Source organism: Sapajus apella, unplaced genomic scaffold, assembly GCF_009761245.1.
Source record: "Sapajus apella isolate SASKATOON/1434 unplaced genomic scaffold, GSC_monkey_1.0 scaffold1, whole genome shotgun sequence".
NCBI lineage: Eukaryota > Metazoa > Chordata > Mammalia > Primates > Cebidae > Sapajus > Sapajus apella.
Window position 1 is genome coordinate 65,240,149 of NW_022436941.1, and position 18,755 is coordinate 65,258,903.

At 39.1% G+C, this 18,755-nt stretch overlaps 2 protein-coding genes and 1 pseudogene across 5 annotated transcripts in view; 2 read left to right on the plus strand and 1 right to left on the minus strand.

Moving 5' to 3' along the window:
* Positions 1–245: 245 nt before the first annotated feature.
* NSA2 (NSA2 ribosome biogenesis factor) lies at positions 246–7,405 on the minus strand. The gene is made up of 6 exons (XM_032278414.1): positions 7,296–7,405; positions 5,553–5,740; positions 5,307–5,457; positions 4,006–4,185; positions 1,694–1,886; positions 246–526 (listed from the first exon to the last, which is right to left on the minus strand). Exons 1-6 carry the CDS (start codon positions 7,296–7,298, stop codon positions 459–461), a joined length of 783 nt encoding a protein of 260 aa, XP_032134305.1. The 5' UTR covers positions 7,299–7,405; the 3' UTR covers positions 246–458.
* Positions 7,301–18,755, plus strand: part of GFM2 (GTP dependent ribosome recycling factor mitochondrial 2) — a 49,969-nt gene continuing 38,514 nt past the window's right edge. Inside the window, exons 1-5 of one of the 4 annotated variants that reach the window (XM_032278284.1) lie at positions 7,301–7,723; positions 12,319–12,405; positions 15,027–15,111; positions 16,563–16,620; positions 17,045–17,142. In XM_032278284.1, coding sequence (XP_032134175.1) covers positions 12,343–12,405; positions 15,027–15,111; positions 16,563–16,620; positions 17,045–17,142 — 304 coding nt within the window. In that variant the 5' untranslated portion in view covers positions 7,301–7,723; positions 12,319–12,342. Of the gene's footprint in view, positions 7,724–12,318; positions 12,406–15,026; positions 15,112–16,562; positions 16,621–17,044; positions 17,308–18,755 lie in introns of those variants that run through there. The other 3 variants (XM_032278286.1, XM_032278299.1, XM_032278294.1) reach the window with 3 other exon arrangements.
* Positions 8,856–10,894, plus strand: LOC116551855 (annotated as a pseudogene).

Here is an 18,755-nt window from a genome sequence, read left to right on the forward strand (position 1 = left end):
TCTGAACTTTTAGTCACATACTTTTAGTGTAAACACTATAAACTTAACATCATGTATTGCTGCATTTTTTTTTTTACGATTAGTGAAGTGGAAGATACTTCAGTTAAATGTTCACACATAATTAAGTGTGCATTAACCTTTTTGAAAGGCATTTTCAACGGACACTGGTGGTTTTTCAGGAAATGCGGAATCTATTGCTGTATATACCCACTCGTAAATGCAGATATTGATAAAGAAGTAGAATATTTGTATATTTGCTTTTTTTCAATCAGTTTTATTAACATGGGGGTCTAAGTAGATTTCAAAATAAAGACCATTTATACAACGGGACTATTTTAATGTTTACAATAAATCTCGATGGCAGACATGTATGGCTATTTGGTAGTATTGAGAAACAGTACAGTAATGGCAGTTTTTCCAATTGGTGTGTAGTCCTCTAATTATATATTAAATTGCTGTCAAACCAGTAAGACTGCATTTATGCATCCATCATTTTCAGGATTGTTCGTAACCTGGGCATACTTTCCTAAGGAAAACAAAACCAAAACAGGGAGAGTGTTATTAGCTAATAAAAGTTAATTTTAAAGAATATAACTTTTGCCTAACTTTTTGTTTTTGTTTTAACACAGGGTTTCACTCATTGCTCAGGCTGCAGTGCAATGGTGCGATCTCGGCTCAATGCAACCTCTGTCTCCTGGGATCAAGCGATTCTCCTGCCTCAGCCTTTTGAGTAGCTGGGACCACAGGCACACAGCACTGCCTGGATAATTTATTTGTTTTTGATTCTGGTAGAGATGGGGTTTTGCCATGTTGCCTAGGCTGGTCTTGAACTCATTGCCCACCTCCCAGGTTCAAGTGATTCTCCTGCCTGAGCCTCCCAAGCAGCTGGGATTACAGGCATGGGCCACCATGCCCGGCTAGTTTTGGTATTTTTACTAGAGATTGGGTTTCACCATGTTGGCCAGGCTGGTCTCGAACTCCTAACCTCAGATGATCTGCCCACCTTAGCCTCCCAAAGTACTGGGATTACAGGCTGAGCCACCGCTCCTGGCAGTTTCAACTAGTTATCAGGTTACCTACGTGGGACAGATAGATCTATTTCTTTAAATTCAGTAGGTTTTTTTGTTTTTTGTTTTTTTGTTTTTTTTTTTTTTGGGACGGAGTTTTGCTTGTTACCCAGGCTGGAGTGCAATGGCGCGATCTCAGCTCATCGCAACCTCCGCCTCCTGGGTTCAGGCAATTCTCCTGCCTCAGCCTCCTGAGTAGCTGGGATTACAGGCACGTGCCACCATGCCCAGCTGATTATTGTTTTGGTATTTTTAGTAGAGACGGGGTTTCACCATGTTGACCAGGATGGTCTCGATCTCTTGACCTCATGATCCACCCGTCTTGCCCTCCCAAAGTGCTGGGATTACAGGCCTTACACAGTGAGCCACTGCACCTGGCCAAAGAGGATCAAAATAATTCTAACAGAATGTATTATACCTAAAACCAATAAGCTAAATTTAAAAACAATTGTATTTATAACACTTTTTCTATAGTTTTTTTTTTTTTTACTAAAGGTTTACATCTTATTTACATTGTTTTAATCTAGCTCTCCTGCATTAAAAAAATTTTGCTGTGTATTTTATTAATATATCAACTTGAAGAGTATTTCTATTAGCAACAGCCCTGTATTAAAAAATTCACTTACCCCAAATAACTTTGCCTCCTTGCGTCACAAGGCCCAATTCGCTCACATTCACCTCAATGACAGTACCTTTGGTAATAACACCCAAAGTTGTATACAGTGGGGATGAGGGATTCTTCTTTACACCAAGTATTGGTAGGCAAAAGGTGGCTTTCAGTTCAGGATGTGTCACATGGGCTTTCTTGAAACGTAAGCCCTAGTAAGTCAAACACAACATAAGAATGCTTACATCCAAAATGTTAACAGTGAAGAGTAGTGGTCCTTTTCACTTATCCTTTTCAACCATCTCCAAAAAACCATGGTTGAATAATGTCATCTTAAAGCATCTAACAAAATACATACTACAGACTAAAACCTGATGGGTAGAGTATTAATATGTGGGGAAAACACCCACACATGTACTTAAGATTTTTTTTTTTTTTTTTTTGGACACAGGGTCTTGCTCAGTTGCTCAGGCCAGAGTGCAATGGCACGATGTCGAATCACTGCAGCCTGGACTTCTTGGGCTCAAGACATCCACCCACCTTGGGCTGCCGAGTATCTGGGACTATAGGCACACACTGCTATGCCTAGCTAATTTCTGAATTTTTGATAGAGATGGGCTTTCACCATGTTGCCTGCTGGCCTCGAACTCCTGGGCTCAACCAATTCCCCCCCCTCAGCCTCCTGGGATTACAGGCTACCACAGCTAGCCTCTGAAGTTTTTTTTTTTTTTTTTTTGAAACTGTGTAACAGCTACCTAGCAACATACTCAGATTTCTACTGTCTAGTCATCTACACTTAGACTTACTAAGGACTTGATACATGCCAGGCCACTATGCTAGCTCACAACTGGCTCCCTTAAACACAATAACCTCACAACAAACACATCCCTCTCCCTTCTGTTTTCAAATGATGTAACAAGGATCAGCAGGTTAAATGACTTGTTTTCAGATTAAATGGTGAGTGGTAAACAGAATCAAACCTAAGTATCCTGATTCCAAGCCTTTATATACCTCAGCTACCTTCCATGATGAAAAAAGGAGTGGACTGTCGGCTTTCTTTAGGTTGGTGGTAGGACACTGGAGAAGGCCCAGAGAAGTCTTTCTTGCAGAAACTGATTACGGAGTCATCCAGTCACCTAATAGGGTCTTTTAGGGTCTAGTACTTCAAATGTCACAATATTTTGCAGTCTTACTTGATTTTTAAGTGCATGGGATGGGGTGACAACACTAAATCAGTTTCCTAGTAACAGGCTCATTAATCAAGCTTGTAAGAAACTGACACCATTCAGGATGACATCTGATTAATTCATAATGACAAATTGTGAAACTACAGAAAACCCAGAATAGCCTGACTTGTATATTCTCTCCCTGTAGAAATAATAAGGTTAACAAAATGTATTCAGAATATGAATACAAAACCAAAACAAGCAGAGTCCATGATATAATCCAGGGGTGGGCAAACATGTTGTGTAAAGAACCTAATAGGTAAACATTTTAGGCTCTGCCAGGCCATATGGCCTTTATTACAACTGCTCAACTCTTGGGGTGGGGGTCACGCAATATATAAATGAACAGACGTGGCTGTGTTCCACTAAAACTTTATTTATAGAAACAAGCTGTTTGCCAATATTTTAATCTACTAAAAATTACTCAGGTTGAACACTAGGATTTTAGGATGTTGCAACTTTCCTTTCGGATATTTTGTTTTTCTAAGGAGGCTGTGTGTCTAACTGGGAGACTAGTTCAGTCTCTTTCAAGGGATTTTGTAAAAATATATCTTCAATTATGTCTCTCCCTGGGGTGGGGAAGTTTGCGGTCATATTACTATTACTGCCTTAAATAGAAATCAGACTAGATTAAATTATCTTCCTTTTCCCAATGATTTTCAAGATCATTTAGATACTTCCCTTACCAAACTGGAATTGACTCTTACAAAACAGTCCTACTCAAGTTTTCCAACTGTTGTCAAAGACAAGAAGTGTCCGAGGCCTAGACGGTATCAGGCATATAGTAGATCACTAGCTGAATGAGGAAAATATGACTGTGTGTGGAAAATTAAGATTCTATTATGTCATATTTAAAAGTCAGAATTCACTGACAATGTCTTATGACCCTACTTTTTCAAATCTTTATGAAGCTGAAAAGATTTTTGACTACAGGAAAAAGTACTAAATAACTTCTGTCACTAACTTAGAATAACAAAAATAGCATAAAAATATCTTTCAACCTGTTCCACATCAAGTTAAAGAATTTTGGGAAATTATAATGTTCTTTATCCAATTTAACAAAGATAACTAATATTTCAGTCACTATACTCTTCCAAGAACTTACCATTGGTCTTATGAATCTTTCATATTTAGGTGGTTTTCTTGTAAAGCCATCTCCAACAAAGCATACTTTAGTAACCATCCTCTTCCATGCCTTCTTCTTTCTCTTTCCTGTTCGAATAACTTTTAATACTTCTGTTTCTCCCTGGGCACGGACTTTAGGCAGAGGGACTTCCCATTTTCCCTAAAAATATGCCACAAAGTTTATATTTAAAGGACAATGATAAGTCATATATGCTTTAGTTGTACAAAGCAGTACATCTATTTTTTTGCTTAGCCATTAACACGTTTTTGGCTTAACTTTTTCTAGAGCTCTGTATTGTCTCCTCACAAGCTGCAAATTAAACAAAACTAGTTAAGTTTATATATCATGGGTACATTAAATAAACTGTTGGCTTAAGCAAAAAATCTTAATGCTGTGTTATGGGTGAAACAAATACCACCTGTAATATAATGGTGACTTTTTTTTTTTTGAGACGGAGTCTCGCTCTGTTGCCCAGGCTGGACCTAATTTTTGTATTTTTAGTAGAGCAGGGGTATTACAATATTGGTCAGGCTGGTCTTGAACTGCTGACCTTAGGTGATCTACCTGCCTCTTCCTCCCAAAGTGCTGGGATTATAGGCATGAGCCACTGCACCCAGCCGATGGTGACGTCTATAAGCAGTGTATGTTTAATAGCATAACACTGGAGGAGTGTTTTCACCTCTTATGTCTTTGTATTTCTTCCTGAAGTGGATTTGTAGATTACTAGTAAGACAAAGTCCTCGCCAGATGTTTTATGCCTCCCTGCAGCACAAATTCTATGAAAAAACTGAAGTTGTGTGAGGCAGTAGAAAGAATTCTTTAAATATAGATACCTCATATTCTTTTATCTGGATTTCTGCTAATCTATTCACAGGTGTTTAAAAAAGCCACATTTTTGTGACCACTTAAGGAGTTTTCCACCATTCTACTTTTCAGCCAATTTTGGCATTACAGGGCAGCACAATAAGAAGCATTTGTATTTTTCTTTAAGACTGCATAACACTGTGGGTTTTCAAACAGGAAGACAAATATTAAGTTTGAAATTCACTCCTTACCAACTTTTTGTTTTAATTTCATATGGCATTCTAAGAAATTTTTTAAAAAAATTCTAAAACCTTATGAGAGAGCAAGATTTTTATTAAATTTATAAAGACTTCAACACCTAAATAATGGGAATAATAGTCGTATTTCATGTTTCAAATTAAACTGAAGAAGCAAGAACCTCAAATTTGAATTTAATTCTCCTAAACAAAACAAAGAATTAAATTGCTACTGCTTACCGCCTTCTCTTTTCGTTTCTGTTTAATCATATTGGAAAGTACTTTAGCTCGAGATTGTCCTTCTCTGTCCAGCAGATAGGCTGGTACTGCTCCTTGTGGAGTCTTCTCATCATTCTTTTGTTTGGTGTTTCTCTTTTCATGCATCTTGATACTACCGAGAAGGAAAAAAGATTCAGGATTATCTGTTTTAATAATGATTACTCAAAAGATGTTAACTTGTTATTACAAATAAATTGGACCACTTACGTCTTTTTCATTTGTATTTTCTCAGCGTGGCGCTGTTTATGGTAAAGCTTAGCTTTCAGACCAATCATTTTCTTTGCCTTCTTTGAACGTTCATGAGCCTCTCGACTTTCCTTCTTTCTCTTTTTCTCATGGTAATCCAAACGGTATCCATAGCGTTTGCGATGTAATTCAATATATTCGTTCTGTGGCTATAATGATGCAATAAATGTTATTTTAATTTTTTAAAGTACTGACAATTATTCTAAAATGCACTCTTTTACATACACTAAAGTAGTTAAGACCCTGTTTCATCCAAATGTTCACTTACTCAAATGATTCTTATACCATTAAGTCTATTCACATGATGTAAGTTAAATTTTGATCTTGAATGATACAAGGTTTTAGGGCTTACATCTCTAATAATCTCAGTAGGGAATGGTCCAAAATCTACTGGATCCTGATTAGGGCAACTTTTTTCCTTGACATAATTTGTTTTTTAAATAACGTCTTCATTTCAAATTTTATTTTAAAAATTTAAGTCACTTTCATTGAACTATAATTTATACACAGTAAAACTTGTCCTTTCTAGCTGCACAGTTCTAACTTTGACTGACTATACAGTTCTGTAAACACCACAATCAAAATACAGAGAATTTCTATTTCCCCCTAAAACTCCCTTGTGTCACTTTGAAGTCAATCCTCCTTCCCAACTCTCAATTTGATACCTATCCCTATAGTTTTACTTTTCCCAGAATGAAACAGGGATCAACAGTAGTACACAGCCTTTTGCATCTGGTTTCTTGCTTTTGGGATTCATCCAATTTGTTGCAGGTGTAGGTACTTCAATCCTTTTCATTGTTGAGTAGTATGCTATTGTATGGATATACCACTCTTTACCCACTGACCAGTTGATAGATATCTGGGTTGTTTCCAGTTTGGGCTGATTATGAATAAAGCTAAAATAACTGCACTTAAATCTTCATGTGGACATGTGTTTAATGCCAGACCGTTTTCCAAAGTGTATTATTTTGCATTCCAGCAGCAACGTATGGGAAGCTTTTTGCATTTTAGACGCGTTTTATTTTAAACAGGCGGGCAGGAGCAAGTCTATTTGTATTTTAAGACTGCAAAAATAAAAATGACACAAAGCCAAGTCTAGAACAGAGAACAATGTTAAGTAACAACCAACAAGGTGTGCTATCAACTGCTATCACATAAACTTTGCAGCAATTCCACACACATAAACGGTGTGTGGATTGCCACTGTGCAAAGAAACGCAGATTAGAGACGTAGAAAGAGAAAGGATCTGGCAGTTAGATCTGACGCCCGGCTTCGCAATTCGTTAGCTGTCTGATCTTTGGCAAGGACGCCTTCAGTTTCCTCAGCAGTAAAATGAAGGGTCAGGGATTAACATCTAAGGTTGTAACAAAGCACAACCACATTCCCATTAGACTGGTGCTGATAACCACGCTTGTAGTGAAATCAGGAATTTGTAGGGTTCTTAGCAGTGGATAAAAAAGAAAAAAACAGGACAGTAAAATCTGTCTTGCTCCAAAGCTTATGTTCTGGCAAATACTCTCCGTGTCTCTAACGTGAAGTTGTTTCCACTTCTCAGAGGCCACCCCGCGGAGTTCACCATCCTTTTCCCTCAGTAGTTCTCATTTCCGCCAAACACCACTCACCCACTGTCCCACAGCCCCAGAACCCTCGGGTCCTACAAACTCAGACGCCCTATGTCGCGAGCGTCCTAGGTATCCTTCTTACCATGGTGATGGTCGCAGAGCCGCCACGAGAGGCCCCTGGGGCGTAAAAATGCTCTTAATTTTCGGGTCTCTGAGACCCACGAGCCGCCAACACGCAGGCCCCAAAAGGAAAGGGTAACCCTTTAAAGCCGCCGAGTGAAGCGCAAGCTCTACGCAGCAGTTCCGAGCCTCCGTTTTCCGCATTCAGCTAAAAGAACGGAAGTTGCTGGCTGGCGACGTTTGGCCGGTGCACCGCCGGAAGTGCTAAAGGGTGGCTGCTCAGGGCGGAAAAGAGGAAAAATCGTAGGTTCCTTTAGTTTAGGTACACTGTCGTTTGTTCAAGGCAGGCGTCTGGAATTGAGGCCGCTGCAGACTTTGGCACGACCTGCTCCTCCTGCTTCAACAGCCTAGCTGTCACGAGCTGGCCTGCGGTACGCAGCCTAATGCCAGGTGAGTACCGCTCCAAGCTCTGAGACACTGCGGGCCTGTGACCCTGTCCTGCGCTGGGTACCGCTGACCTTCCAGGCTGCGACGGACACAACCAGTCACGGAGGAGGACAGCAGGACCTCCAGACCACCCTCGGTGTTCGCTCAGTGTGGAAGTTTTTCTCTATCCTTCGGCGAGGACGACTCAAGTTGTTCCAGTCACTGTGGGTAATGTGTGCACGATTGTGAAGGTTACTGAGGAATGAAAACTTATCGTACGGAAAAGTAGAACTACTGGGTCTTTGCAATTGTCAGAAAAGAAAGAAAACATTCTGGGTTTTTGGAGATACAGGACTGATTCGAGAAATTCCTGAGGCATTTTAGTGCATCGAATCAAGTGCTGAGTGGACTTGCATTTAGTGCCCCCCTAGTGCCAGGAAGTAATTCACTGCAAGAAAGTACGTCACTTAAAGACACTGCCAATTTTGCCCTTTTACTGCACAGCTGCAGAAGTTCCCTTAAATCACAGCTTGGAACGTGATTCAGTTGACTGGAGCAAAAAGAACTGTACCAAAAGAATACTCTCATTAATTCTTGGTGCTTGGATTTGAGGCAGTATTTTGTTTTGTTTTTTGCGGGTTTTTTTGAGACGGACTCTAGCTCAGGCTGGAGTGCAGTGGCGCAGTCTCGGCTCACTGCAGCCTCTACATCCCGGGATCAAGTGATCCCCTGATCTCAGCCTCAAAAGTAGCAAGCTGCAGGCGCGGGCCACCACGCCTGGCTAATTTTTAAATTTTTTGTAGGACAGGGTTTCACCATGTTGCCCAGGCTGGTCTCGAACTCCGGGGTACAATTGATCCAGCCGCCTCAGCCTCCTGAAGTGTTGGGATTACAGGCGTGAACCACAGCGCCCGGCTTTGAGGCAGTTGTTTTTTTTGAGACAGAGTTTCTCTCTTGTTGCCCAGGCTAGAGTGCAAAGGCGCGATCTCATCTCACTGCAACCTCTGCTTCCCGGGTTCAAGCTATTCTGCCTCAGCCTCCGGAGTAGCTGGGATATAGGCGCCTGCCACCACTCCCGGCTGTTTTTTTTTTTTTTTTTTTTTTTTTTTTTTTTTTTTTTTTTTGTATTTTTAGTAGAGGTGGGGTTTCAGCATGTTGGCCAGGCTGGTCTCGAACTCCCGACCTCAGGTGATCCACCATCTCAACCTCCCAAAGTGCTTGAATTACAAGCTTGAGCCACCGCACCGGGCCTTTGAGGCAGCTTTTTAAGGCTCTGTATTTAAAGGTGATCTCATCATTCTCTTTAAAACCAGAACTAGTAATAACTAACATTTGTATATTTTAGGTACAGTAAGTTATATAATCTCTTTGCTTGGAATGCACTCCTTCTCACCGCCCCACTCCCCCCAGATTTCCTCCCTCATCTGCTTCTGGTCTTTGCTTAAATGTCACTATTTTAATGAGGCATTCCTTGATCTTTTTCCTTACAGTTCTAACTGTCCCAATTCCTCTTTGCTGCTTAATTCTTCTGTACAGCACTTATCATCATAGGAGAAACTGTATATTGTATTCATTACTTCTGTTTATTGTCTCTATCCCCTGACTAGGATAGAGGCAGTATGAGGACAGAGATTTTTGTCTTTTGTTCACTGCATTAATGCCAATATCTAGAAAGCAGTGAGTAGACATACAGTAAATTCTTGTTGAATAAATGGAAAGGAATAGGCTTGGGCGATGGAGGGCTGGGTTGTGCAAATTATCTTTTTATTGACAACCACTGAGTTAAAGTAAGAAGAGGAGTCGGCAAAGCCTGAGTCCTGTTCTCTCCCTCTCCTCCCGGGGCAGCATGAGCTTCACCACTTGCTCCCCCTTCTCCACCAACTACGGGTCCGTGGGCTCCGTCCGGGTGCCCAGCTACGGCGCCTGGCCAGTCAGCAGCGCGGCCAGCGTCTATGCAGGCGCCGGGGGCTCTGGTTCCCGCATCTCCATGATGCGCTCCGTCAGCTTCCGGAGCAGCATGGGGGTCAGGGGCCTGGCTGCGGGGATGGCCGGAGGTCTGGCAGGAATGTGAGGCATCCAGAACGAGGAGACCATGCAAAGCCGGAACGACTGCCTGGCTTCCTACCTGGACAGAGTGAGGAGCCTGGAGACCGAGAACCGGAAGCTGGAGAGCAAAATCCGGGAGCACCTGGAGAAGAAGGGACCCCAGGTCAGACACTGGGGTCATTACTTCAAGACCACCGAGGACCTGAGGGCTCAGATCTTTGCAAATACTGTGGACAATGCCCGCGTCGTTCTGCAGATTGACAGTGCCCGTCTTGCTGCTGATGACTTTAGAGTCAAGTATGAGACAGAGCTGGCCATGCGCCAGTCTGTGGAGAGTGACATCCATGGGCTCCACAAGGTCATCGATGACACCAATGTCACTTGGCTGCAGCTGGAGACAGAGATCGAGGCTCTCAAGGAGGAGCTGCTCTTCATGAAGAAGAACCATGAAGAGGAAGTAAACGGCCTCCAAGCCCAGATTGCCAGCTCCTGGTTGACCGTGGAGGTAGATGCCCCAAATCTCAGGACCTCGCCAAGATCATGGCAGAAATCTGGGCTCAATATGAGGAGCTGGCTCGGAACAACCGAGCTGGACAAGTACTGGACTCAGCTGATTGAGGAGAGCACCACAGTGGTCACCACATGGTCCCCTGAGGTTGAAACTGCTGAGATGACGCTCACATAGCTGAGACGTACAGTCCAGTCCTTGGAGATCGACCTGGACTCCATGAGAAATACGAAGATTAGCTTAGAGAACAGCCTGAGGGAGGTGGAGGCCTGCTACGCCCTGCAGATGGAGCAGCTCAATGGGATCCTTCTGCCCCTGGAGTCAGAGCTGGCACAGACCTGGGCAGAGGGACAGCGCCACGCCCAGGAGTACGAGGCTCTGCTGAACATCAAGGTCAAGCTGGAGGCCGAGATTGCCACCTACCGCCACCTGCTGGAAGATGGCGGGGACTTCAGTCTTAGTGATGACCTGGACAGCAGCAACTCCGTGCAAACCATCCAAAAGACCACCACCCGCCGGATAGTGGATGGCAAAGTGGTGTCTAAGACCAATGACACCAAAGTTCTGAGACATTAGGCCAGTAGAAGCAGGGGACCCTTTGGGGAGCAGGAGGCCAATAAAAAGTTCAGAGGTCAAAAAAATAAATAAATAAAAAGTAAGAAGAGGAAAATGTCTATTAAATGTCTATTACAGTAATAACTATAGAGAGACTATGAGGCCCTGAACTTTGGAATTACCAATGAAGAGAGAGTGGATTCAAGGCTGGGCATGGTGGTTCAAGCCTATAATCCCAGCATTTTGGGAGGCCAAGGCGGGCAGATCACTTGAGGTCAGGAGTTCAAGACCAGTCTAGCCAACATGATGAAACCCGGTTTCTACTAGAAATACAAAAATTAGCTGGGCATAATGGCACATACCTGTAGTTCCAGCTACTCAGGAGGCTGAGGCAGGAGAATCGCTTAAACTGAGGAGGCAGAGGTTGCAGGGAGCTGAGATTTAGCCACTGCATTCCAGCCTGAGTGACAGAGTGAGATCCTGTCTCAAAAAAAAAAGAAAAAAAAAAAAAAGGAACAGATTCAAGATACATTTAGGAAATAAAATGAAAAGATTTGATGATTTTCTAAATAAGAGTAGTGAATGTTCCTTATTTAAGATCCGGAAAAGAACAGATTTAGGTGTAATAATGAGTTTTGACATGTCTTCTTAATGACATGGATCACAATGGTTTAACCCAGGGGTTTCTAATCTTTTGGTTTCCCTGGGCCACATTGGAAGAAGAATTGTCTTGGGCCACACATAAAATACACGAACACTAACAATAGCTGATGAGCTAAAAAAAAAAAAAAATCGCAAGAAAATATGTTTTAAGAAAGTTTACAAATTTTTGTTGGGCTGCGTATAAAGCTGTCGTAGGCCGCATGTGGCCTGCGGGCTGAGGGTTGGACAAGCTTGGTTTAACATGGTCTGTTTGTTTCTCTACCATCCTGTCTCAGCTGCCTCTTGCATTTCTCATAGCTTTGATATTGTACCTTAAACATAGTTAATATTTAGTAAGTGTTTTTAAACTAAAGATACATAGTTTCTATAATCAGAGGAAGAGGTCTTTTATGTATTTCTTAAGTGATTTAGTTTTTACATATTTATGGTAGGAGAATCAGAATATGCAATAGAACCAATAAATTTTACTGCCAATTAGAAGTTACCAAGTTAATATGTGGATGCTTAGCTTTTTATACTAAATTCTATATAGTTACATAACTGTGCATTTTGGTTGATACAATGTTTTGTAATTTCAGTAAGTTGATTTCTACAATAATGCCATATGTTTAAACTTTAAATAAAGTACATTGACAAGGAAAATTTTAAGAACTATATTTCTCATATTTAATCAGAATTTTCATTTTCTGAATGATGCATTGAATTTTTGGTAGCTAAAAGTATTGTTCTGACTTTTTAAAAGTAATACATTTTTACCATACATATTACATATATCTAACTTACATATGCCTTGCTGACATATGATACATAAATTTAGTTTTATAATTTTGTATATTTGTTTTTTCAGAGAATAACAGTTTGGAGGATCAAGATGTTGACCAACTTGAGGATATTTGCAGTGAGTCATCAGACAATACCCAGTGTGCATATTAATGTAAGCGTTTCTTATAAAATTAAATGTCCCTTAACAACCTCAGCTATTTTACTCCCTAAAATGCTCAGTATATCTCATCAGCTATTGATTCCAAACTTAGTTGAGTCATAACCTTTGGAAATCTTCAAGCCAAACAAATTTGAAAGGAATCCCGTAATTTAATCAGAAATATAAGAGGGAATTACCTTAATTTAAAAAAGAACAGCTTCAGCTAAATGCTGGTCTCCAGGTACTAAAATGCATTGTTTTTGAAAGGAGGGATAGGGTTTTATATCTCTTGTAAGAATGTCATCACTAATGCACATCTTTAAACTGCTAACAACAAATGTGCTTTGTACTCTTAAGTATCCATAGATTGAGACTCTTGTGAAATAAAGTTCCTCTTAATATCAAAATATAACATAATTGTACAATGGTTGATAAAACTACTTTTGGCTGTCTTCTGCAGAGCTTTTGGAAGCCAGCTTCTTGGACATTCTGAGATTTGTCTCAGATATATTGTTTTGGTCTTTAAGCTCTGCTCTGACTCCTGAATCCACTTCAAAACACTATAAATTATTTTCTAAACTATCACGTCTTCAGTATACCTCAGAGATATTAAACCTCAAATGAAATAATACCTCTTTTATCTACAACTAAGTGAGAGATTAAAGCTTGTTTAGGTCATTTCTTTTTATCTTCAGTGACTTAACAGGGAGTACAATAGTTTCCCCTTATTCATGGTTTTGCTTTTAGCTGTTTCAATTGCCCAAAGTCAACTGTGATCTGAAAATTAAATGGAAAATTACAGAAATAATTTATAAGTTTTAAATTGTGTGCCATTCTGAGTACTGTGATGAAATTTCATGCTATCCCACTTAATTCCACCTGGGATGTGAGTCATCCCTTTGCCCAGCATATCTACACTGTGTACACTCCCCATCTGCGAGTCAGTAGCCATCTGGGTTATCAGATTCACTGTTGTGGTAGTTCAGTGTTCAAGTAACCTTTATTTTACTTAATCATGGTCCCAGAGCACAAGAGTAGTGATACTGGCAATTTGGATATGCCAAAGAGAAGCTGTAAAGTGTTCCCTTTAAGTGAAAAGGTGAAAAATCTCCGCTCAATAAGGATAAGTTATATGCTGAGGTTGGTAATATCTATGATAAGAATGAATCTTCTATTTTTGAAATTGTGAAGAAAGAAAAATTTTTGCTAGTTTTACTGTCACACTTCAAAGTGCAAAAGTTATGGTCACATAACATGATAAGAGCTTAGTTAAGGTGGAAAAGGCATTCAATTTGTGGGCCGAAGACATGAACAGAAACATGTTTTGATTGACAGCAATTCGGTTCAGTACTATTTGGGGTTTCAGGCATCCATTGGGGGTCTTGGAATATATCCCCTGTGGATAAGGTGTGACTGCTGCATTGGAGAACCTGTAACCCTTAAGAAGCCTTATCATTAGTCTACAATTTTTTTTTTTTCTACTTTAAAATCACCTGGGCAGCATTTTGAAGAAGTATATTTCTATATTCAATTTTTGATCTCATTAAGTGGGCCACAGTTATCCAGTTTTTCATCAGTACTTTTATTGCTGACACTTTCAGATTTTGCACTCTGTGATAGACACTGGGTCTTCTTATTCTGGTCATTATGCAGTGGAAATTGGAGTCTCTAGTCTTGAAATATTTTCTAAGGATAGTAGCATATTATTGCCAGAAACTTGGTGACAAATGTAGAAATAATAGAGATAACACAGATATGCAGTTCATGAAACAAAAAGCAGAATGTGGTACCCTCAGTCATTACATACGCTAACTATTCCAACTATATTGGCAGCTATTAAATGTGTATCTAGTAGTCTAGGCATAAACGGAGGTGGGGAATATTCAACCTCTATGTGAGAACATGAGAAGTTTAGGTAAGCAGCTAAGGTAGAGGAGGTTAGATTTGGCCTTAAGCAGATCTTCCCTAACTCAGTGATTCTCAATTGAATGCTGCATTGGAGACACCTTAGGGATTTTAAAAAATACCACCACCCAGTTCCCCCAGTTCTTCTTTTCTCTCCCCACCCCGTGTTTTTAAGAAGCTTTCCAGGTGATTCCAATGTGTAATTACTATAATCCTGAGTTCATTGCCCCCATAATCTTTCAGCAGATGTAGAGGAAAACCAAGGTCTACCCAGGGTGAGATACTTTATTTAACCTTTCTGACTCAGCTTCTGAGTTTCTGAAATCTAGGGTTGTGGTTCTCAAACTACAGCTATCAGAATCACCTGGAGAGCTAGTTTAAACAAATTGGTTGGCTCCATCCCCAAGAGTTTCTGATTTTTCTTGTCTGGAGTGGAGCCTTAAGCATGTGTTTTAAACAAGCCCTCAGCCCATGTTAATGCTGCAGGTTGAGGAGAACCGTTGTTTTAAAGTCAGCGCAAAGTAGCAAATCAGTACTAGTTTTATCTTTATTCTTTCCCCTAGGATATATTTGGGTTGTCACTTTTTAAAAGAATTGGACTTAATAAATTAGGACTACTTTAAAAATATACAAAATATTTTATCTTCTGAAAAAGCATAATTACAGTGTTAAAACTAATAAGTGATGCTAAAATAAAATTAATGCAAGTTTCTTTTTCTCTTTACTAGAATTTATGCTGCTATAAAATAAGAGCAAGTTTAAAAAGATTAAAGCCATATGTGCTGCTTGGAAGAAATTACAGTTCCCTACCAGGTACAAATGTTAGAGTGTTCTAATTTTATCTAAACTGTTTGCTTTATCTCTTTTCTCTCTCTTTTGTTTGCAAGAACCTCCCTTATTAGGGGTCTCTAACCATTTTTTACTTCTTGGCTATTTCCTTGTGATCATTAGGGGTGGGAGTGTTCTGACAGGTGCCAGGAGGAAATACAAATAAGAGTTGTGCTCCTCATCTGAGGAATATACTGATGAGCTGAGCAAAGGAAAGGTTGGTGGCTTTAGTAGCTAGTTTGGATGTTTAGCATGTGAGTACCATCTGATTTTAGAGTGCTCTTGTGAAATATTTTTTTTCTAGTTTATTTCTGTTTTTTAGGCAAGTGTTCTCTGTTAAGAGAGATTTACTAGAATGATTTATTTTGAGGATTGTTATAAGTGGTTTGGTTAAGTGTTTGGGATAGTTCAGGTTAGATATATGGCATCGAAAGCTGGAAGACGGAGGAGCTGACTTAATGTCCATCCTGTGTTTGAAACAAGCAAAGGTATGGTAGACTATGAAACTAGGTTAGTTCTGTTGCTGTTCTCATTACTGTATTTGTCGTATGAGAATAACAGAATAAAAACACTGATTGGCTGTTGACTTACAAGGGCAGATTAATGGGCTGCATTATTGGTATGTATCTAGGTCTCTGTTTTTTGCTCATGTGAATTTAACTGTAGTAGTATAGATTATCTTTTGATCTTCAAACCACCATGTAGTTTCAAAAATAATATAAAATTATTTTTGTATTATAGAAACATGGGAGAACTGGTTTAAATAACAGGAAGGTTTTAATTAAATTTGTAAATGTAACTGCCTTATTTCTTTAGTATTCTTAATATTAGCAAACTGTATGTTAAGCATAGAAGAAGCCATATGGTCATTTTTATTTTAGAAATACTACTTGACTTTTCAAAAGTATTAAATTGTCATGGCTTCTATTCAGTGAAACCTCCCGGGCTGTCTTCAAAGGTATTGTGCCCGAGGATTGTGGAGGAAGGTAAGTTCCAAATTGTATAATAATTAATTATCAACTGACACAAGGATCACTGTTAGCTTTTCAAACTCTGGAAAAGGCAGGTTTATAGGACTGTGCGTTTTAAAATTTTTCTTTGACTCAGGATCAGTGCCTTAAGATTGTCATTATGAGCATTTATTCTAATTCTATAATTTTATAAATAGAAATGAAGTAGGTGGCAGAGATTGGGGTGAATCTGCATTTTTCTGAGGAGATGATCTAGAACTTGATATTTATTACCTTCTTTTATTGTCATCCATACCTTTCCTTATGCATTGCTAAAAATAAATATCATTTTAGATTTATTTAGCTTGAATTGTACTTTATTTGACATTATAGTATTTGCTTAAAGTTATTTTAAAGTCTTTCATTTATAAATTAAAGGAAAATTTTATAAATGTAACAGCTCAATTTTAACTTTCTTTTCATTAGGCTTAATAGGAAATGATATCAAATCCCTTCACTCCGTCATCAATCCTCCCATAGCTAAGTAAGTACTAACATTGATATCATGCTTTTGCATAGACTGTCATGAAAATTTACAGATTTTCTCTGATGGACAAGAGTGAGTGCCATAATTTCTATGACTTTCTGCCCTAGCCAGTTTTAAACAGATGTTGATAATATATCTTAGCTATTTGTTTTCTCAATTTAATGCTAAAAATTTTTAATGTAACAGCAGCATACTTTTCATAGAATGAATATACGACATTCTCAAAATTGTAGGTTGTAGTTAGCCCTTTTGTTACTTAGCTATTTTATCAGAGTAATGTGGATATACTCTATGTTTTCCATTTTTCTAGTTTTTACGCAATTTTATAAATTATAGAAATACTAGCTTTGAAATTTGGACAGCTATATAAAATTGTTTTATAATTTTGGTAATGTCTACCTTATTTTTTCCTTTTAAACAGAATCCGTAACATTGGAATTATGGCTCATATTGATGCAGGCAAAACTACCACCACAGAAAGAATATTGTACTATTCTGGATATACAAGATCACTGGGAGGTTAGAATGGATTCCTCCTCTTCCTACCCCCAATTAGCAAAAGCATCATTGGAAAATATTTTTATTAAGAAGTCAACCTACACACCTTGAATATGGCATAGAGCTACTACACACCTTGAATATGGCATAGAGCTACTGATGTCTAAACCACAACTTAAAGATAAGGTAGTTGAAATACCCATCAAAGGGTCTTCTAAGATTCAACTAAATATTAAGACTTATAAGACTATCATAAGCCCCACTTAACACTCATCTACTCAGAATGCTACAGGGCAGGAACCATAGCTTACCAACAAACCAGCATTAGATGTTTCTGTCTAGAAGAGTCTTATAGCCATCCCCATAGCTATCTGGGAGCTATCTTCGACTGCCCCAAAGTAATAGATGAGGTGCAAGGTGGCAAGATTCACAGGAACCACTCTAGCTTAGAAGATTCATGCCCCGTAGGAATGAATATCTCTTGTTATAACTTCAAAGGGGTAGCTTCCAGGTTTCACATAAGGTACATGCCATACCCAGGGAAGCCCAGAGTTTTGTATCTCCATAAGGTACTTAGAATTCATTTATAGTTCTTCACAATTCAGATTTAGTTTACCAATCAGAAGTTATTTTTTCCGTAAGTTATATTGCCTAGGAACATAGTTAACATACCTCTGTTATCTGGTTTCTAGCAGAAAAGAACCAAAAAAGGTAACCAGAGGTTATGTTCTCATGTTGAAGAGGAGAGGATTTTGTTAATCCTTAACTTAGTTATCTTTTGTTTTTTTAATTGTGGTTAAAAAAATAACATAAAATTTACCGTCTTAACCATTTCTAAGTATACAGTTCAGTAGTGCTAAGTATATTCACATTATTGTACAACCAGTTTTCAAGATGTTTTCATCTTACAAAATGGAAGCTCTATTCCCATTAGATAACTCCCATTTCCCCCTCTCCTCAATCCCTGGCAACCACCCTTCTACTTTTTCTTTCTATGACTTTGACTACTCTAGGTACTCATATAAGTGGAATCATAAGTATTTATCTTTTTATGACTGATTTATTTCATGTAGCACAGTGTCCTCAAGGTTTATCCATGTTGTAGCATATGTCAGGATTCCTTTGTAATTTGTAATTTTTTTTTTTTTTAGAGACAGGATCTTGCTCTGGTTGTGCAGTAGCCCAATCACAGCTCACTGCACCCTCAAACTCCTAGGCACACGAGATCCTCCTGCCTCAGCCTTCTGAGTCGCTGGGTCTACAGGCAGGTGCCACCACACTTGGCTAATTTTTGTATTTTTAGTAGAGACAGGGCCTCAGTATGTTGCTCAGTCTGGTCTCAAACTGGGCTCAAATGAAGATTCCCTTTATAAGGCTGAATAATATTCCATGTGTTTTATTTATTTCAAACTAATGCAGTTTATTGTAACAAGAAGGAAAATCAAGCTTTACAGTAATTATGGTCATTAAGCTGCAAATCACCTACAAAAGTCATGGCAATAAGTTATTTACAGTTATAAAGCAGAATATCAAGACCTTGCTCTCACAGTAAAATAATCTGGACATACACACAATCTTGTGATGTCAAGAAATATATAAAAATAGAACCCACATAGAATGTTCTGTCTTTTTTG